The sequence below is a fragment of the Primulina huaijiensis genome, chromosome 17, assembly GCF_012295235.1.
Source record: "Primulina huaijiensis isolate GDHJ02 chromosome 17, ASM1229523v2, whole genome shotgun sequence".
Taxonomy (NCBI): domain Eukaryota; kingdom Viridiplantae; phylum Streptophyta; class Magnoliopsida; order Lamiales; family Gesneriaceae; genus Primulina; species Primulina huaijiensis.
Genome location: NC_133322.1, coordinates 8,518,153 through 8,541,190, shown reverse-complemented (window position 1 = coordinate 8,541,190; position 23,038 = coordinate 8,518,153). Strand labels below are relative to the sequence as shown.

General features: G+C 39.1%; 1 protein-coding gene across 1 annotated transcript; it reads left to right on the top strand.

Moving 5' to 3' along the window:
- Positions 1–19,639: 19,639 nt before the first annotated feature.
- Positions 19,640–22,075, top strand: LOC140962965 (pectinesterase-like). The gene is made up of 2 exons (XM_073422107.1): positions 19,640–20,758; positions 21,209–22,075. The coding sequence occupies exons 1-2, from the start codon at positions 19,729–19,731 to the stop codon at positions 21,898–21,900; spliced, it is 1,722 nt and encodes a 573-aa protein (XP_073278208.1). The 5' UTR covers positions 19,640–19,728; the 3' UTR covers positions 21,901–22,075.
- The last annotated feature ends 963 nt before the right edge of the window (positions 22,076–23,038 follow it).

Sequence of the window (23,038 nt, the reverse complement as noted above, 5' to 3'; positions counted from 1 at the left end):
CTTTTTAACTCATTGACGTACTGTCCACTCCGAGGCCACAGGCTAAAAGCCAACCAAATACTCGAACATGACCTCTGAACCGAAGACAAAGTTGCTGTCAAATAACGTGGCAGCAGCTGTGTTGCTTTGCTTAGTTACAAGGCTAATGGCCATTGGGGCTTGAACCACCAACCAGAGCCACTTACCAACATCCTAAGGTGTGGCTTGAACCATGGCTAAGGGCCGTAAGCCAACCACAATCCAAGCAACCACCCAAAACAACACCACGCCCCCACCCGAGAACCATGCTGCGCACGCGAGGGGTGTAATGCTTCACTTGCTGTCTTGGTCACTCCAATGGCCATATAATCAACCATGGCTTGATCTAGACATCATGAGGTATTGTGTGAACCATGGCTAAGGGTTAGAAGCCAACTAAGATCCACCCAACACCATAAAATTAAAACTCACTCACCCAAAACAGAAAAAGAAACCGAGAGACACTTGTGTTGTTTTGTTTCAAAAATCGAAGGTACCATGAACCAAGCCTTGAAAGGCTGACTTGGTCACGTCCTAAGCATGCTATGGAAGGGTTATAACCATGGTTACAGGCCCTAGGCCAACCACAATCCAAACCCTCACCTTAGGCATCCAAACCACCAAAATTCGAGACACATATTGCAACTATGGGGGAAGTTGCAGTCAAGTCTCTTCCTAACATGCATGGGCTGGAACCAACCAACCAACATGATCTTAACACACCCTAGTACGTGTCTATGTGCATTTTTGAGCGCCTGGAACCGAGCCACTCCCTGAAATCACAAAAACAATTCACCCGTGAAGCATGAAAGGATGGCCGAGAAATCTGTGCAGAATTTTGTTCAAGTTGCTGTCATATTTTCGGTTTTTGCCTTTTAAATCATGTACATGTAATGTTTTAAAATAAATATATGACTTGATTGAAGAGAAAGGAACAAGATATACATGCCTGAATTTTGTTTAGAAGAAAATAAAATGATACGACGAATACGGCGCGGCGGAGACGGAGTTCCTTTTCTTTTCTTATTTTCTCTCTTGTTTCTCCCTTGCAAGTCACTATTTTTCTGAAGTTTTCTTCTGAAATTTTCGAGAGAATGGAGAGGAGAGAAGGCTAGGAAATGAATGAGGAAGTTGCAAAATAAATGGGGATTGAATGGCAAGATAAAATCTTTCTATTCTTAAGTTTGAGAGGTAAGGAAATGAGGTGTGATATGATTTGATTTGAAGGAGTGAGTGGCCGATTTCTTGCTATCAAATAAGGGTAGAAATATTGCTTAATTAAAAAATTTTTGTTGATTAAAAGTGAGGGAATTATCTTACCAAGAAAGGATAAGGAAAAGAATAAAAATGGAGAGTTGACAATCATGCAAGGATTTAATTCTAAGGGGGCCGAAAATTTGCTAAAGAAATGAAGGTAAAATATTGCTTAAATCTTGTATTTTAATTCCTTAAAGTTTTAAACACTTATTATGTATTTTAATGCATTAATAAATTAATTTAGGATAACTATTTTCTTGCATGGCATGGCTTGATCTTCAAATTAATTACTAACATGTTAGGTTATAATTTCTTAAATAAAATAGGCTTAGATTAATTTATCCCAATTGGTTACACAATTTAATTTAGGCTTTTAATTAATTATTGGACATAAAAGGCTTATTTACTACTTAACTCCAATTAATTAAATAGATCCTTAAACCTTCTTTTTCATTAAAATAAATCATTCTTTATCTTAAATAAATTCTAGAAATATTTTCTTACTATTAAATTTTATCTCAATAATCCGACTCCAGTCCTGCCTTGCTTATTTATCCGAAAACATAAAACTAAACTACTGCATAAAATAAATAATCGTAACTCAACAATTAAAAAAATTGAATTTAATGCATGAAAAATCATTTTAATTTAAATAATAGTAATTATGCATGGCTTGTACGTAGTCTGATTTATCGGGTTCTACAACTCTCCCCCCCTTAAAAGAAATTTTGTCCTCGAAATTAAAACTCACCGAATAATTCGAGGTAACGACAAATCATCTCTGGTTCAGATTCTCACGTAGCTTCCTCCTCCGAATGATTAAGCCATTTGACCTTCACTAGCTTCACCAGTTAGTTCCGAAGCTTCTTTTCCTGTCTGTCTAAGATCTGCACTGGTCTTTCTTCATACGACAGGTTCGGCGTGAGGTGCAACGGTTCACAATTCAGGACATGCGAAGGATTTGCCATATACTTCCTCAGCATAGATACGTGGAACACATTGTGTACTCCGGCCAGATTCGGCGGAAGAGCAACACGATAAGCTAACGTCCCAACCCTGTCGAGAATCTCAAATGGTCCGATGAATCTCGGACTGAGCTTTCCTTTCTTCCCAAACCACATGACACCCTTCATAGGTGCTATCTTCACGAAAACATGGTCGCCAACGGCAAACTCTAGATCTCTCCTCATCTGATCCGCATAACTCTTCTGTCGACTCTGAGCGGTCCTCAACCTATCACGGATCTTGACTACTACATCGGTCGTCTGCTGAATAATCTCCGGACCCAATTCTGATCTATCCCATACTTCATCTCAATGAATAGGCGATCTACACTTACGACCGTACAGTGCTTCATATGGAGCCATACCTATAGACGACTGAAAACTGTTGTTATAGGTGAACTTTTCCAATGACAAATTCGACTCCCAACTCCCTGAGAAATCGATGACACATGCACGGAGAAGATCCTCCAAAATCTGGATAACTCTCTCTGACTGCCCATCTGTCTGAGGGTGGAAAGCTGTGCTAAACAACAACTTCGTACCCATAACTGAATGTAAACTCTTCCAAAAGGAGGAAGTGAATCTAGGATCTCGGTCAGACACTATAGAAACGGGAATACCATGAAGTCGGACTATCTCCCGGATACACAACTATGCATACCGAATCATGGTGAAAGTCGTCTTGATAGGCAAGAAGTGCGCTGATTTGGTAAGACGATCAACAATCACCCAGATAGCATTTGATCCTCTGACTGACTTCGACAAACCGACCACGAAGTCCATGGTAACATTCTTCCACTTCCACTCGGGAATAGGAAGAGGCTTGAGCATACCTGCTGGTCTCTGATGCTCCGCTTTCACTAGCTGACATGTCAGACACTCGGATACAAAACGTCTGATATCCTTCTTCATTCCGGGCCACCAATACAATAGTTGCAGATGTTTGTACATCTTCGTACTCCCAAGATGAATGGAGTATGGTGACATGTGGGCCTCAGATAAAATATCTGCTCGAATAGAACCGCTGCTAGGAACTCACATTCTGTCTCGGTATTTTACAATGTCGTCGCTAACTGTATACAAGATACTGCCCTTGGCCTCATCTCTCTGCTTCCACTTTGCCAACTGCTCATCTGCTGGCTGCCCACTGCGAATACGGTCTAGAAGAGAAGACTGAATCGTCAAAGTAGATAGACGGGGAACTCTATCTCGAGGATATGTCTCTAGATCAAACCTCTGCATTTCGAACTGAAGACGTCTCGGAATCGTCAAATGAGCCATCACTGCGACTTTCCTGCTCAATGCATCCGCAACTACATTAGCTTCAGTAATAGTCTTTCACTAGCTCCAACCAACGCCTCTGACGCATATTCAACACTTTCTGCGTAAAGAAGTACTTGAGGCTCTTATGCTCGGTAAAGATCTGGCACTTCTCTCCGTACGACTAATGCCTCCAAATCTTCAAGGCAAATACTACGGCTGCCAACTCTAGATCGTGGGTAGGGTAATTCTTCTCATGGTTCTTCAACTGACGAGAAGCATACGCTATCACTTTCCCATGCTGCATCAACACTGCGCCTAGACCGAGCTTCAAAGCATCGGTATACAAAACAAAGTCTCCGGGCCCTGACGGCATGGCTAATACTGGCGCTGAGATAAGAGCTTGTTTCAAAGTATTGAAGCTCTTCTGACACTCATCGCTCCACACAAATTTAGCATCCTTCTTTGTCAACAACGTGAGTGGAACTGCGATAGAGGAGAATCCCTGAATAAACTTCCGATAATATCCTGCTAGCCCAAGGAAACTACGGATCTCGGATGCATTCAGCGGTACAACCCAATCTTTGACTGCTGCAACTTTCGCTGGGTCTACCTCGACACCGCTGCTAGAAACGATGTGGCCTAAGAACGCCACCTTCTCTAACCAGAACTCGCACTTACTGAACTTCGTGAACAGCTTGTGCTTCTGTAAGGTCTGCAAAACTGCGGTTAGAAGTCTGCTGTGCTCCTCGTGATTCTTTGAGTACACGAGAATGTCGTCTATGAATACTATCACCAACTGATCAAGATACGGCTGAAATACGCGATTAATGAGATCCATGAACATCGCTTGCGCATTCGTCAAACCGAAGGGCATCACAAGGAACTCAAAGTGGCCATAACGAGTCCTGAAAGCAGTCTTGAGAACATCGGCGTCTTTCACCCTCAACTGGTGATAACCAGTACGCAGATCAATCTTGGAGAATACCGAAGCTCCCTGCAACTGATCAAATAAATCTTCTGTAACGCTCCAGATTCGACAACTGTCCTCACTGTACCAAGACGAGTCTTTCTAGCGTGCTTATGTCCTCACTCCCACGCACCCTAGGAAACTTCCCAGGAGGTCACCCAACCCAAAATTACCCCAAGTCAAGCAAGCTTAACTTTGGAGTTCTTATGTGATGAGCTACCGAAAAGAAGATGCACCTTCATGGTATGAGTAGTACATATCAAATCTTTTAAGCCCTCTTCAACTGTACAGTCCATTATATTGAATAGTCTCGAAATCCCTCTCCTTCCGGTGTAAAGATCGGTTCATTCATGTTCCCTCCGCCTAGAAGCCTGCCAGGAGCCGCTCATTGTCCGTGCAACCTCATGGCACCGGCGATCACCCCCCACCCTCTTCGGCCCCGGGCCTCACATGCCCACCAGCTTCCGCTTGGTTCGTCCCCGAACCCACACCGTACTAGGAGAGGTCGGCTCTGATACCAACTGTACCGCCCCAGATTCGACGACTGTCCTCACTATACCAAGACGAGTCTTTCCAGCGTGCTTGTCCTCACTCACACGCACCCTAGGAAACTTCCCAGGAGGTCACCCATCCAAGAATTGCCCCAAGTCAAACACGCTTAACTTTGGAGTTCTTATGTGATGAGCTACCGAAAAGAAATTGCACCTTCGTGGTATGAGTAGTACATATCAAATCTTTTAAACCCTTTTCAACTGTACAGTCCATTATATTGAACAATCTCGAAATCCCTCTCCTTCCGGTGTAAGATCGGTTCATTCATGTTCCCTCCGCCTAGAAGCCTGCCAGGAGCCGCTCATTGTCCGTGCAACCTCATGGCACCGGCGATCACCCCCCACCCTCTTCGGCCCCGGGCCTCACATGCCCACCAGCTTCCGCTTGGTTCGTCCCCGAACCCACACCGTACTAGGAGAGGTCGGCTCTGATACCAACTGTACCGCCCCAGATTCGACGACTGTCCTCACTATACCAAGACGAGTCTTTCCAGCGTGCTTATGTCCTCACTCACACGCACCCTAGGAAACTTCCCAGGAGGTCACCCATCCAAGAATTGCCCCAAGTCAAACACGCTTAACTTTGGAGTTCTTATGTGATGAGCTACCGAAAAGAAATTGCACCTTCGTGGTATGAGTAGTACATATCAAATCTTTTAAACCCTTTTCAACTGTACAGTCCATTACATTGAACAGTCTTGGAATCCCTCTCCTTCCGGTGTAAGATCGGTTCATTCATGTTTCCTCCGCCTAGAAGCCTGCCAGGAGCCGCTCATTGTCCGTGCAACCTCATGGCACCGGCGATCACCCCCGCCCTCTTCGGCCCCGGGCCTCACATCTTCGATCCTGGGAAGTGGGTATTTGTTCTTCACTGTAACCCTGTTCAACTCCCGGTAATCAATACAGAGCCTCATCGAACCATCCTTCTTCTTCACAAATAAGACTGGCGCGCCCCATGGTGAAAAACTCGGGCGAATGAACTTCTTGTCGAGAAGTTCCTGAATCTTCTTCTCGAGTTCTGTCATCTCTGTCGGTGCTAATCGGTACGGTGCTTTTGATATCGGTGCGGTACCCGGCATAAGCTCAATAGAAAACTCCACTTCTCGCACAGGTGGCATACCAGAGACGTCATCGGGAAACACGTCTAGAAAGTACCTAACAATTGGGACATCGGAGGCTGACTGACTGGGTGCCTCGGGAACAGATACAAAGGTTGCTAAAAACGCGCGGCACCCTCTATGCATGAGCTTCCTAACCTGGACACAAGGTATAATACGCGGTAAAGGAAAGTACATGTCTGGCTCGAATAAGAACTGCTCTCTCCCCGGTGGTCGGACTAGCACAGATCTTCGCTGGAAGTCAATCAAAACTCTGTTCTTTAATAGCCAGTCCATCCCCAGAATGATATCAAATTCTGGCATCGGCAGTACGATCAGATCTGCATAAACGATATTGCCATGAAGTTCAAGGTCTATCTCTCGGACCACATTAGTAGCTGTCAGCTCCTCTCCCGAAGGCAGTACTACTGAATACGCTACATCAAGCCCAATGGTCTTGACCTTAAGAAAATTCGCAAGGATCTCTGAGATGAACGAATGAGTCGCCCCTGAATCTATCAAGGCATTCGTAGCTGAACCAGCTATAAAAATTCTCCGTGAAAGGTTGGAACATCAAGCTAAACCCAATAATAACAAAAACTACACTTATAGACAGGCGAAGGTCAAAGTCCTCTTACCCTAAATTCCTAAAAATAACACTGATTAGAGCATGCAATCCTATTACAAATTCTAAGTTCAAAACCTTAACCCAGACTCCCAACACATTGAATTTCAAATACAACTTAAAGCTTTAAGATACATGTCATGAGCATCGTCTTTGGGTTCGTCGCCGCTGCATGGAGGGCAAAAACTCTGCCTTGGGTAGGCAGACTCCCTTGAGGGCACTCCTTCAACAAGTGGTCAGGACTACCACACTTGTAGCACTTCCCCGAACCATACCTACACACTCCAGTATGGCGGCGTGAGCACTTGGCACAGACTGGATACTCCGTCGTCCTCAGGACTGCACGTCTCTGCTACTGCTGTCCTCTGTTCCTGGGTGGGCCGTGGAAAGGCTTCCTATTCTGATACTACTGCTGAGGAGGGCGGTGCGGCACTTGGACTGGTCGCTTGTCCTGGCGGTCCCTCTCAATATCATTCTGGTCCTGTTCTACAGCTAAAGCTCTGGAGACAGCGACATCATAAGTAGTAGGGCCAGCCACCCTAACATCACGGCACAAGATCGGCCGTAGACCATTCAGAAAATGCCTCAACTTGGCTCCGCCATCATTTGCAATCTGGGGTACAAAATGGCAACCCCTCTCAAACTTACGGATAAACTCTGTAACAGTCATGTCTCCCTGCCTCAGGGTCATGAATTCCCTGGTCAATCTGGAACGCACCTCGTCATTAAAATATTTAGAGTAGAATACCTCTGTAAAGAGCGTCCAGCTCAGAGTAGCCAAATTCAAGGCTACGGATGCTCCTTCCCACCACAAGCGGGCGACTCTTCTAAACAGATAGGTTGCACAACGAACCCTATCTTCGTCTCCAAGCTCCATGAACTCGAAAATAACCTCGAGGGACTTAATCCAGCCCTCGGCAATCATGGGATCTGCCATCCTTGAGAACTCCTTTGGTCTCATCTTCATGAACCGCTCATAGGTAGCCTCAGTTCCCATCTGTCTGGTTCCCACAGCATTGTTCCCCGCAAACTGTGCGAAGAACTGAGTCATCCCAGCTAACATCTGGGAGTTCATGTCCGGTGGTGCATCTCTCTCCTGCCTATGATCCGCACCATCCTCATGACGAGGCTCATCATCTCTCATGCGCTCAGGAATGCGTCTAGGAGGCATACTGTTTCATACATACAACCCATACGTAACCAACATGCATAATTTCTATTATTTCTTTAAATTTAAATAAGTACGGCATAATCATAATCTTGACATAAAACATTTCAAGAAAATATGATTTTAAAATATTTCATGCTTTAAACGAAATGCATAAACATAAAACTTACAGACCGAAGACGTGACTTCATGAGCTTCTCGAGGTGAGTAGTAGTACAACCCTTTACAAGAACATAGGCTCTGATACCAACTGTAGAGGCCCGTATTTCGTATTTGTAAATTTACGGAATTATTTAAAATTTTTCTCTCTAAATAAATAACATGCCTCATTCATAAAATAAACTAATCAAAAGATTTAATTGTAAAATAGCAGCGGAACTAAATGTTGTTTTCAAACCACAACTTAAAAATATTTCAACAAGGTAAAAATGAGTTTGAGCATAAAAAGATAAATAAACTGAAGCATGAGGTACTCGGGTTCCTACTACTGCTGACCCAAGCTGGCTCACTGGTCCCCGCCCTCGGTCCCGACCTCATCAGTACCTACAACAATCAAGTCTAGTGAGTATAAAGACTCAGCATGTATATATCGTGAATAACAAGTAAATATCATAAAATCGCATGCAATGTAAAAATATCATATCGTAAAGCGTAACGTGAAAATCGTGTCATGAGTAATTATAAATACGTGCATATCTGAAAAACCGTACGTAAAATGTTTGCTCGATAGAGCCCTGTCACAAAATGGCATATCATAATTTTTTTGTAGAGATAATGTTCTACGCAAGTGGCCCGTAACATATCATGAACGTAAGCGCCTGATCAGACTAAACCACAGTATACTGGGCGGTAGAGATCATCACAGCCCTTGGACTTGATATCCGTACCCATACATAATCATAAACCGGGCGTAAGTCACCGGGTGAAGCAATCCCATAAGCGTAAGGTGGCCACAAGACATATCGCATATATCTCAAAAATAAACATTTTATATTTTTATGCACGTAATATAATTATAATCATGTTTTATCGAATGAGTTGGATCGTTCCCAGGCTCGCTGTGACCTAATTCTAACGTGAGAAACATGCAAATAATCTCAACTTGACCAACACTTCATAACCGAACCAAAAACGAGACAATTACGCCCAACAAACTTAGTATCCAACCATGACTTCGTACCAACCCGAACCAACATCAAACCATCGTTTAGTCATGATTAAAATACACCTAAAATATTGGAAAACATAACCTTAGGGCTGTAATACACGAAAATTGTGCATGGAGGCCAAAATCATGAAACGCTCTTTCGAGAGTCACTTTGGCACATTGCACCGTAATTTCTCGTACGACTTCTAAACTAAACCAAATCACAAACGGCCAAAAACATGACCTTTTTAACTCATTGAGGTACTTTCCGGTCCAAGGCCACAGGCTAAAAGCCAACCAAATACTCGAACATGACCTCTGAACCGAAGACAACGTTGCTGTCAAATAACGTGGCAGCAGTTGTGTTGCTTTGCTTAGTTACAAGGCTAATGGTCATTGGGGCTTGAACCACCAACCAGAGCCACTTACCAACATCTTAAGGTGTGGCTTGAACCACGGCTAAGGGCCCTAGGCCAACCACAATCCAAGCAACCACCCAAAACAACACCACGCCCCCACCCGAGAACCATGCTGCGCACGCGTGGGGAGTAATGCTTCACTTGCTGTCTTGGTCACTCCAATGGCCATATAATCAACCATGGCTTGATCTAGACATCATGAGGTATTGTGTGAACCATTGCTAAGGGCTAGAATCCAACCAAGATCCACCCAACACCATAAAATCGAAACTCACTCGCCCAAAACAGAAAAAGAAACCGAGAGACACTTGTTTTGTTTCAAAAATCGATTGGACCATGAACCAAGCCTTGAAAGGCTGACTTGGTCACGTCCTAGGCATGCTAGGGAAGGGTTCTAACCATGGTTATAGGCCCTAGGCCAACCACAATCCAAACCCTCACCTTAGGCATCCAAATCACAAAAATTCGAGACACATATTGCAACTATGGGGGAAGTTGCAGTCAAGTCTCTTCCTAACATGCATGGGCTGGAACCAACCAACCAACATGATCTTAACACACCCTAGTACGTGTCTATGTGCAGCTTTGAGCTCCTGGAACCGAGCCACACCCTGAAATCACAAAAACAATTCACCCGTGAAGCATGAAATGATGGCCAAGAAATCTGTGCAGAATTTTGTTCAAGTTGCTGTCATATTTTCGGTTTTTGCCTTTTAAATCATGTACATGTAATGTCTTAAAATAAATATATGACTTTATTGAAGAGAAAGGAACAAGATATACATGCCTGAATTTTGTTTAAAAGAAAACAAAATGATACGACAAATACGGCGCGGCGGAGACGGAGTTCCTTTTCTTTTCTTATTTTCACTCTTGTTTCTTCCTTGCAAGTCACTATTTTTCTGAAGTTTTCTTCTGAAATTTTTGAGAGAATGGAGAGGAGAGAAGGCTAGGAAATGAATGAGGAAGTTGCAAAATAAATGGGGATTGAATGGCAAGATAATCTTTCTATCCTTAAGTTTGAGAGGTAAGGAAATGAGGTGTGATATGATTTCATTTGAAGGAGTGAGTGGCCGATTTCTTGCTATCAAATAAGGGTAGAAATCTTACTTAATTAAAAATTTTTTGTTGATTAAAAGTGAGGGAATTATCTTACCAAGAAAGGATAAGGAAAGGAATAAAAATGGAGAGTTGACAATCATGCAAGGATTTGATTCTAAGGGGGCCGAAAATTTGCTAAAGAAATGAAGGTAAAATATTGCTTAAATCTTGTATTTTAACTCCTTAAAATTTTAAACAATTAATATGTATTTTAGTGCATTAATAAATTAATTTATGATAAGTATTTTCTTGCATGGCGTGGCTTGATCTTCAAATTAATTACTAACATGTTAGGTTATAATTTCTTAAATAAAATAGGCCTAGATTAATTTATCCCAATTGGTTACACAATTTAATTTAGGCTTTTAATTAATTATTGGACATAAAAGGCTTATTTACTACTTAACTCTAATTAATTAAATAAATCCTTAAACCTTCTTTTACATTAAAATAAATCATTCTTTATCTTAAATAAATTTTAGGAATATTTTCTTACTGTTAAATTTTATCTCAATAATCCGACTCCAGTCCTGCCTTGCTTATTTATCCGAAAAGATAAAACTAAACTACTGCGTAAAATAAATAATCGTAACTCAAAAATTAAAAGAAATGAATTTAATGCATGAAAAATCATTTTAATTTAAATAATAGTAATTATGCATGGCTTGTACGTATTCTGATTTATCGGGTTCTACACTCTATCAATGGAATATATGTGTGGGGACCCGGACGCTAATCATATTCTTAATCATCATTGGGACAATTTAATCAATGATAATAAACAGGGTTTAAAATTTTTTTTTTTTTTTGAAAATACAAAGCGGAAACGTAATGTAAATTCAATCTGAAATACTTATTAAACATAAACATACAAATCTTGTATTGTCTATAATAATTCAACTAGGTCCAACTACATATCAGTGATGAATCCTAATTTACTTCTGAGCCCGGATCTCCACGCTAACTAGTCATGTCTCGTTCTCTTCTTGACCCTGATCTTGTCCCACCTGTTGTCATGCACACATACAAACTAGACAACAGCCGGATAACTCCGGTGAGAATTACATTCCCAGTATAAACCAAGTATACATGCAGTCTTATAAACAATATAAAAGCATGCATCAGATATACATAACATGTATCTAAATCAACACATGAATTAATCTCAACTATCAATCATACTCTAAACAAGTACCAAAATCAAGAACATAATTCAATATCAAATAAGGAATCACACTCTGTGACTCTCAGACTCAAACTCGACTCATTTCTAATCTAGGGATCCCGGTGAATAAGAACGTAACAAGTCTCCCACCTACTACTACCGTTCGCGGTGGCGGTACGTTCTTATTTCTGGCCTTTGGTCTAGTCTATATCGAATAATCCATAATAAGGATGCTATCTGTATCTGAAGCATATCGATATACCAAACGACCAGTGTCTTGGCGTATCTACCAAAGACTAGTTAATCCTATTCTGACAATGTGCAATGGCCAGTGACTATTCTGTCACAATCTAGCCCCTTTGTCAGTGACTCTCACTTAATAGCTGTCTATTATTCGATGCTTTTCTATAAATCAATAAACAGAGTATATTCATTCAAATGACACAAATGTATGAAAAACAATAACATACAAGTATGTGATTTAGGGAAACTCAAGTCCAATCTGACTTAAGTCGATCTCCCGATTCACATTGATTTATACCTTTGTCTTCTCGGTCTGACGAAGACGAACTCTCGCATTCCAATCTGTCCATACCCAAATCTGGCAATGACAATATCAATATGCACAATATCAATGTACAACTCAATTTAAGACCTGTTCTGATCAATACTCAAATCACAATATAATCTGTCAATGTCAACGATACAACGATACAATCTCAATCAATACCGAATCTGATCAATATCAATTTAAGGATGTTTCGACGGCCTAACAATACAATCTCGATAACCCCGTCAACCTCAACATCACCGATATACTACCAGAACTCATAATCGATATCGGTATAACTCATAATCTCAACGATAATGCAAATCTGATATCGAATCTAAATCGAATCAACTCCAAAAATCATAACAATTACATAAATAGTCTGTTCTTTGATCTGACTTCAAATATACGATGTCTACTGTATCAAAAACACCATATATGATTCATATTCTATTCTGACAATATCATAATTTCAAATCGTATCTAAACGTAACAAAACTTACGTCCAGTTGTAGCCTGCGTCGATAGAAACACAGTACTGAAGTCGGATTCAAAATCGGACGGACGGATCTTTCGTAATCTTCAAATTTTGACAATAAAAGGCGTAAGGATTTTTGGCAAGTCTCCCCGGAGCTTCTCTCGATTTCCTTGCTATGGAATTGAAGGAATGCAGCTGTTATATATATCAATTGCATGGCTAAAGAACGTGGCATAATCCTTCACGCAACACGTCTCGCGCATATGCGCGCCATCGCTCGGCGCATAGGCGCGAGACCATATGTCTCGGCGCTTGTATCTCGGCAGCTCTCGCGCATATGCGCGCCTTCCCTCGGCGCATATGCGCGAGGTTCTCTGGACATGTCGCTTGGCTTCTCGCGCATCTGCGCGTTCGTCTTTCTCGCATGTGCGCCACATTCTCTGGAAATTTACTTTAGCTACTGGACGCATCGCGCATATGCGCGCCCTTGCTCCGCGCATATGCGCGATACCTACTGTCTCGGCATATTGCAACTCGCGCATATGCGCGCCTCACCGCGAGGTTTTCTGGAATTCACACTTCAGCTACTGTATACCTCGCGCATATGCGCGCCATCACTCCACGCATATGCGCGGGGTCTTCTGCCCGTTCCGCGCATGCGTGCGCATCCGGTCGCGCATGTGCGCGAATAGCACCGCCCTCGCACATATTTCGCGTCTTTTCTCGTCTTTCCCGGTCTAATACTTTCCGTCTATAATTACCTTGATTACTTCAGATTAATCTCAGATTACGGTAATCAAAATCTCGGGCCTTACAATAGGCCACTCAATCACTACCAAGAGTGGCGGACAAAAGAAAAAAAGTCAATTCACAAGTAGCTACCAACAATAACTCGCAATAACCGGGAAGCAATAATGTTAACCAAGTCTAAATTTCAAACCCATCAAGGGCCTCTATATATATAAAAGGTGAAGACATTGACCATTCACTTCAATTTCTTTCAGAGTAAATTTTGTAATATTTCAGTATATATTGTGTTTCAAGCTATGATAATTAGCTAAAAAGAAATATGATTGAATTTAAAAAAATTGCCCAAAAAGTAAGTATTATGAGCTAAAAAAATTTAATTGAAATAAATTAAATAAAAAGTAAAACATTGGGTCAAATTAGAATTCAGACTAAAATAGGACAAATATCTAAACAAAAAAGATTATAATTTATTTTAGATCACTAAAAAGAAAGATGATTGCCTAAAACATTAAGGATCAAATGGAGTATTACCATCTTTATCAGGTGTAAAATTTATTTTTTTATGTTGCATAATTAAAGAGAATATTATCGGCTTCTCCATTTTTCTTTTTCTTGGAATTAAGAAGATCGAAATATTTATCAATANTTTGCTGGGGGTAGCTGGCTTTATAAACTCTGTTCCCTTTTTTTAAGAATCTTTCCGGGCAATAATGAATCCCATGCGACTTCTTGAGTTGTCCGGACCCATTAATAATATTATTAAGTAATTATATATATGAAGAACATATATTTGATATTATCTATTTATAAGATTATTTGTATTATATAAAATAAAATTTGCATTTATAATTAAACCATTTTACTGTAACGACTATATTTCATCCAATCCATATGTATTCTTTAAAAAAAAGTACAAAAACTTTTATGAGGACATCAATTTAATATCAGATACGTCCCATTAAAATTTATTATTTTTAATCTCAAAAGTATTACTTTTAAAGTAAAAAAAATATTATTTTTATTCTAGATCTAGACCGACGTCTCACGGATATAAATCGTCTCACGGATATAAATCTGTGAGATCATCTCATAAAAGACTTAATAAAAAAAAACTAGGCTCTATAAGAAATCCTATATCATATTTTTTTCTATATTTTCTGCCACACAAATATAAAATTTTATGATTTGGCATGTAATCTGTACATAATATGAATTATTAATATATTTGTGTATCATAAAAATTAGCACAACATGAAGCAAAAGATTTCATTCCTTAAATTTGGGGCATTTGAGATCTTGCTAAATTCACGGGATCGAAACATTTAAATAGAATTCTCGAATGGATTCTTTTTTTGAAAAATGTTATGTTATAAAATTTTAGGATATGTTTGATGTTATTCTTGAATATTCTTTTTCATCTTAATTGGATGATGGAAATAAATATATTACCATTTTATCTGCAATATGTTACTTTCCAGTCCCGAAAGTATCTTTCAACTAAATTTCGTTATTCAAAATGTATTCATTATTTTAAAAAAAAAATTTCATTACTATATTCTAATATAATACATCATATTTTAAAGTTTAAAAGTTCCTCACATTTTTACATGTCGTTTCATATATAATTGAATATTTATTCTTTTTTCAAGAAATAAAACAAACATTATATTGTTAAGATCATGGATTTGAGTATAACTTTGTCTTAAAAGCTAATTTAAGAAGAAGAAGATTGTTCAAATCCATATAAATTGTAGGACCGATCGTTTGCCGCTTTACCAAAAGTTATAGCTAGTGGTGATGGTGCAACTCAAATCTTTTAAATCGAACAGCAGCTCAAGTATCACGGTTCGATCGCTCTACCAAGCAAGGATAATTATTGTATCCAACAATCTCCCTCTCAATAATTGCACTCCTTCCAATCAATGAGAATCAAACCCGTGACCTTGGCTCTGATACCAATTGTAGGACCGAGCGCTTGCCGTTTTACCCAAAGTTATAGCTGGTGGTAATGATGTAACTCAAATCTTTTAAACCGAACAGCAGCTCAAGCACCACGGTTCGACCGCTCTACCAAGCAGGGACAATTATTGCACCCAACATAAACAACTCTAAAAAACTTAATACAAATTATTGAGACATTTAACACAATCCATCAAGCCTAGAAATGAACAATTAAGACATGAAGTTTTACAAGACATTAGTGGGTGACCCATAAAGGTAGTCCAACACATAACGGTGAGCTAGAACTCTGACATTATGTTAAGATCATGGACTTTGACCTAACTCCACCCAAAAGCTAGCTTTTGGGGTGGAGTTAGGCTCAAGCCTATTATCTTAACATATCAGAGCTTAAATCCATTGTTATGTGTTGAACAAGATAATCTCCCTTTGAACTAACTTTTGGAGATGAATTAAGACACAAGTCTATAATCTTAACATTGTATTAGAGCTCAAACTCACCGTTATATGAGAGACTGCTCTTATGAGCCACCCGATAATATTTAGTAAAACTTCATGCATCAATTGTTCATTCATGAGCATGATGAGTGTGTTAAATGTCTCACATCGACTGAATTAAGTTTTTTGGAGTTGTATATATGGACTTGAATAATATTTCTATCAAGAACTAGTTTTTGAGGTTGAGTTAGAATTAAGTCCATTATCTTAACATATACAATGTTCATGTTAAGAAATTAAGGAAAAACAAAACATTACCTGAAATTTTAGACATTTTTTAGCTCGTTCAATTAATTACCAAATTTATTTCCCTTGTATCTGAAAATTTGTTACTATCCCTTTTCATCCTTTTACAATATGAAATTATTACAACAAATATATATTCAGATTGATTTGTTTATACAACTGGGAAAAACATATATTTTTTAATTAAAAAAAATTAATGATATTAAATAATATTTTTGGTATTTATATTTAAGATTATATCATTGGGAATTAAATTGTCAAACGAATACCTAAAATTTATTTTGAGAATTAATCTAAATAATCCGACAGCATATTACAAATATGGTATTAAAAAAGGAGGTAAATACATTAAAAAACAAAAAGGAGGCATATATTGTAAAAAAATTATGTATTTTATGTTTATTATATAATTATATTTGTTAAATAAATTGTAATAATTTGTAAGTTAGGTATCAAACAAAAGGGAGGTAGTACAAATTGGACTTTGGTAGATAGCTTGTCAATAATTGACAAGCTACTCCAGAAGCCAGCCTTTCATTATAGAAAATTTTCTCCATTTTTCCAAATAAAAAAAAGTATAATTTACAGTTCATTTATAAATTGGATCTTGATTCGAAGTACTATCCCATTAATTATTTTGGATTGGAGTTCTTTCTCTTTGAGTAAGGAACGGATTTAATTATTTTGGATTGGAGTTATTTCTTTTTAAATAAAAAATAGATTTGAGATTTTAATCACAAACTTTTGTTACGAGATCATGAACTATATATAACTAATTTTTATTTTCATTACAACTGCTCGGATTCATTCAATTCCAGCATAATTAGTACTAAAAATATTCGTATTATAATGGCCGAGATTTTTATCCTGTTAATCTGAGATGATTTATTGATAAATTGATATGATGATAGACGGACCATTCCGAGGCATGAATGGATATCATGTATGAGTAAGAGGAAAGTGAGGCCAGAGGTTCTGGCGCATATGCGCGAAAGTGGTGCGCGCATATGCGCCAGTTGTTCGGGAGCTGTATGTGCGAGACAGAACTTCTCGCGCATATGCGCGAGAGGCTGGATTTCAGAATGTTGATGCCAGAGATTGTGGCGCATGTGCGCCGAGAAGGGCGCGCATATGCGCGAGCGGCCGAGAAGCCAAGCGCCGAGACCCGTAGGTCTCGCGCATATGCGCCGGTGATGGTCGCGCATATGCGCGAGACGTGCTGCACCAAGAGCGAGCCACACGTACTTTGACATGCAACATATAAATATATATAGAAGATTTCTTCGTTTCTTCCCTCAGAACCAGCAGAAGTGGAGATATTGTTATAGAAAATCTTTACGCCTTTTTTTTTAGAAATTTGAAGTTTGCGGAAGATCCGTCTGTCCGATCTTGAATCTGACTTCAGTACTCTGTTTCTATCGACGCAGGCTTCATACGGACGTAAGTTTTGTTACGTTTTGCTATGTGTTGAAATTATGCTATTGTCAGAATTGAATAAGATTCATATATGATGTTCTTGACATGTTAGACATCGTAGAATCGAAGTCAGATCGAAGAACAGATTGAGTATGGAATTGTTATGATTTTTCAGATTATATTGATTGAAATTGAATAGATTTGGATTATGGATTGATTACAGATTGTATTGGATATGGGTTATGATTGGTAATTGATATCTGTTGATATGGTATTGACGGGAATATCGGGATGATACCGTTATGCCGTTGATTTTGAATTAAATCCAGATTGATCAGATTCGGTATTGAATTGTGAATGGAATATTGATATTATGATTCTTGATATATCGTTTCAGATTTACAGAGACAGTCTTGAGTTCAGAACTTCAATTGCTTTAGACCGAGACTACAAACGAAAGGTATAAGTCAATGTGGTATTGGGAGATCGACACAAGTAGGATATACTTGTGTTTCCCTAAATCACATACTATTTGTTATTATTTGCATTGATTTGATTTGATATGCTTGTTCTATTGATGTATAGAGAGCATGTGTTAGACGAATATTAGACGAGTGATCTTGTGATAGAAGTACCTGATAGTGGCGGGATCGCCACGGGCACATTGCACGATGTCACAAGATAGTGTATTGGCGATAGTGCCACAGTCTGTGACGGATAGGTCAAGACACTGGATGTTTGGTTATATCGACGTGGATAGAATCGGAGTTTCTTCTATTACTGTTGGTCGATATAGGAATACCAACGTCTGGAAACCGGGATCCCTAGACTAGGATTGAGTCTAGTCTGAGTCGTGGAGTCACGAGTATGATTAATAGTTTGATATTAATTATGTTTCAGATTTTGATATATATCTGATATCTGCTTCATGCTTTATCTTAATTATATGATTGCATGTTTCGTTGATTTATACTGGGATTTATTCTCACTGGAGTTATCCGGCTGTTGTCGTGTTTGTATGTGTGCATGACAACAGGTGTGACAGGTTCAGGGTTGAGGAGATGATGAGAGAGATCGTGATTAGAGTGGAGACTACGGACGTGATCTGAGATAGGGTTGAACACTTGATCTTTAGTAGTTGAACCTTAGTTTGTAAATGATTGTATATAGTACAAGACTTGTACTTTACGTTTATACTGATATGTATAATATAGTGATTTCATTACGTTCCGCATTTGATATTATATTAAAAAAAAAAATTTAGACCCTGTTTATTATAATTGATTAATTAGTCCTAATGACGATTAAGAATATGATTAGCGTCGGGTCCCCACACGTATTATTTATGATATTGATAAAATATTGATTTAGAGAATATGCATTAAATTTACTTTGATTTATAAAAAAAATTAATTTAAGTCAATTTTTCATGACCGTTGTCGCTTTATATCCATGAATATATACATTTAAATACATATATATATATATATAATATTTTTAATATGTTGTTCACCAATTATATAATTTATGTGTTTATCGTGACATTAATATGGTGAATATGATAAATTATATCAAAATTTTAAATTCACTATATGAGTTTCACTTCAACTATGGATATAGAGATAAATTCGGTTGACACTACAAAAATTTATTTTTTTATATATATAATATATTTTTAATATGTTGTCAACCAATCATATAATTTTTGTATTCATTATTAAATGACATTAAGCTATATCAAAATTTTATACTAATTATTAAAGTGTCACTCCGGCAAAAGATGGTTACGGTTGACACTCCAAAAATTTAATAAACTGTTCTCATATATATATTTTACCAATCAGACCGACCACCGTTGATCTCATGAAACTCTGGCCAATCGTAGTAATATCACTGATTACTTTTTGTAATTATTATATATATATATATATATATTTATTTGTTGGACTCTCGCATTGCTCACATGTATAAACTAGAAGGCAAGCGACATGTGTTCCTGCAAACTCAGCCCTTTTTATCTTCTTTGCAAAACCAATTTCTGCTCAGAAAATGGATAACTCGCACTCACAAAAGAAGCTTACAAAGAAGAGAAAGCTACTCATTATAGGAGCATTCGCATCTTTACTAGTTGTGGCCATTGTAGCCACCACAGTTATCCAAACCCGAAAGAATGCCACCCACGGCGGCGGCGCAGAAATGCAGGCGGTGGTCAAGTCCACTTGCGCAGCCACACTGTACCCGGATCTCTGCGTTTCCACCGTCCACGCCGCCGCGACGGCCGCGTCCCTCGTCATAAAGAGCAGCAAAGATGTGCTCTTGACTGCCTTGAACTACACCATCTACACCGTGGAGAGGAACTACTTCACCATCGAAAAAACCGCCGCCCGCCGATCCCTGACGCGGCGGGAGAAGACCGCGCTGCATGATTGCCTGGAAATGATCGACGACACGCTGGAGGAGCTTCGCCAGTCAGAGGCTGAGCTGAAGAACTACGGATTCAAGAATTATTCCTTGGCCGAACATAAAGAAAACCTGGAAACTTTACTGAGCGCCGCGCAGACGAATCAAGATTCTTGCCTGGATGGATTCTCACACGATGAAGCCGATGAAAAGGTCCGCAAGGCCCTCATCAAGGGTCAAATGCACGTTTTCCGGCTTTGTAGTAATGTGTTGGCCATAATCAAGAACTTGTCAGACACAGAAATCGCGGCCAATAAATTTCCCAACTCCCACGATTCTGCTCAAGGAAGGAAGCTCGGGGAGGATAGCCAGTGGCCCGCGTGGTTATCCGCCGGAGACAGACGCTTGCTGCAGTCGTCTACGGTGACCCCAGACGTAACGGTGGCTGCAGATGGGAGTGGGAATTACCGGACAGTCTCGGCTGCGGTGGCGGCGGCCCCGTCAAGTAGCAGCAAGAGGTATGTTATCAGGATTAAAGCTGGGGTTTACAGAGAGAATGTGGAGATTCCGAGGAGTAAAAGGAACCTGATGTTCGTCGGAGATGGGCGGACAACGACCATCATCACGGCGAGCCGGAACGTCGTTGACGGCAGCACCACCTTCAACTCCGCCACTGTGGGTCAGTAAAGATTTGTTTTTTTGCTATCTTAATCTTTACTTGCGAATATTACCTGTAAAGGCCCTTTCAATAATTAAGCCATTAATCTTGGGAAACGTGTCGGCGTTTTTGCCAATTATTTTTTCAAAGAGATTTTAAAATAAAATATTAAAATATAATGAATTCGGTTAAGTATTTTTAAGAGGGGTAAAAAGTTTAATATAAAATAATTATTGTATCAAATAATAGAAAATGGATTAAAAATTAATTTTAGGGAAAAAAATTTAAAATAATATTAATACATTTAATTGTCATTTCAATATCAATAAGTAATTTTGTTTATTTTTTTAGTATATGATTATTTAAATTCATTTATTAATAATCTAAAATTAGAATTTCCAATCACACTCAGTTTAGTGAAACGATCTCATGAAAAAAATTTGACGGATAAAAATGATATTTTGCATGCAGCGGTGGTCGGAAGTGGATTCCTGGCCCGAGATATCTCCTTCCAGAACACGGCGGGGCCGTCGAAGCACCAGGCGGTGGCCCTCCGCGTAAACGCCGACCTCTGCGCCTTCTACAGATGTGACATTCTCGCCTACCAAGACACCCTCTACACCCACTCGCTCCGTCAATTCTACGTCGACTGCTTCATCGCCGGTACCGTCGACTTCATATTCGGAAACGCCAACGTGGTGCTCCAGAGATGCGATATTCACGCCCGCCGCCCCAACTCCGGCCAGCGCAACATGGTCACCGCCCATGGCCGCGACGACCCGAACCAGAACACCGGCATCGTCATCCAGAATTGCAAGATCGGCGCCACCTCCGATCTGAAACCCGTGCAGCGGAACTTCCCCACGTACCTGGGCAGGCCGTGGAAGGAGTATTCCCGGACGGTGGTTATGCAGTCTGAGATCAGCGATGTCATAAACCCAGCGGGGTGGTATCCATGGAATGGAAATTTCGCGCTTAACACACTGTTCTACGCGGAATATCAGAACACGGGTGCGGGGGCGTCGACGGCGAACAGGGTGACGTGGAAAGGGTTCAGGGTTCTGACCAGCGCGGCGGAGGCGCAGCCGTTCACGGTTGGGAGATTTATTGCCGGTGCATCCTGGCTGCCGGCCACCGGCTTTCCGTTTTCCTCGGGGCTTTGATTTTACTTAATTCTGTGCTCCTCTCCTCCAGGCTGATTATTTTTAGTAATGTGTTTCAGTGTAATCTAACTTTCCTTTTTCTTGGAGGAAATCCAATTCAAATTCCGATTTCTTCAATAATTTGCTGTAATAAAATGGTATGTTATGGTAATAATAAAGCATCTTCTTTCGATTATTTTGTGTGATATTTTTATAATTGAGTTATATATATTTATATATATATATATATATGTATATATATTATTTTATTATAACATAATAATTATAAATTAGATAAAATTTATAACATAAATTACAGATAAATTGAAAAAAAAAAAATCGAAAAAAACACATAAACAAAGTTTGCTGATAAATATTAGAAAGAGTAAAACTACGGACCAAAAGTAATCAATATGAATTGTTAAATTTAATAACAACATATTATAGATAGGAGTGGATCTCATGTGAGACCATCTCTCGGATCTTAATATGTAAGACGGGTCAACTCTATTCATATTCACAACAAAAAATAATTCTCTTCGCATAAAAAGTAATACTTTTTCATATATGACCCAAATAAGAGATCCGTCTCATTAAAACGACCCGTAAAATAATTTCACACAAGTTTTTGTGAATAGATAGATACAGTTCCCATGAATAATATTCCACATAAGAATATATTGATTGAAAAAGGTTATATATTAACATTGAATGGTGATATTCTGTCATTACTCGCAATTTTCTAATAATTATTTTCGATTTGCTCCATAGAACTGATGTCGTCTCCGTCTTCAATTCTTCGGAAGCTCTTGATTAATTGAGTAATGTCCTTAGAAGTTGTCAGTATGTACTACGATCATCATCAATCACAACTCCGTCAAACAACTATCATCTCCAGTATTCATTTAATATATATTTTCTACCCACTGCAATCAACATCAATTGAGTTTTAAAACTTTTATTTGTTTTTTTGTGATTTAAATCACTTATATTTTTAGTTTGTAATTTTTTTTTCGATTTTAATTTTTTTTAAACGAACATGATGTATATGTCATTGACATTTACATTATCACGTTAGCAATCCAAATAAAAAATTAACTAAAATTGCAAAATATGGAAAAATAAACGAGTAAAACTAAAATTTGATATAGTAAATTAT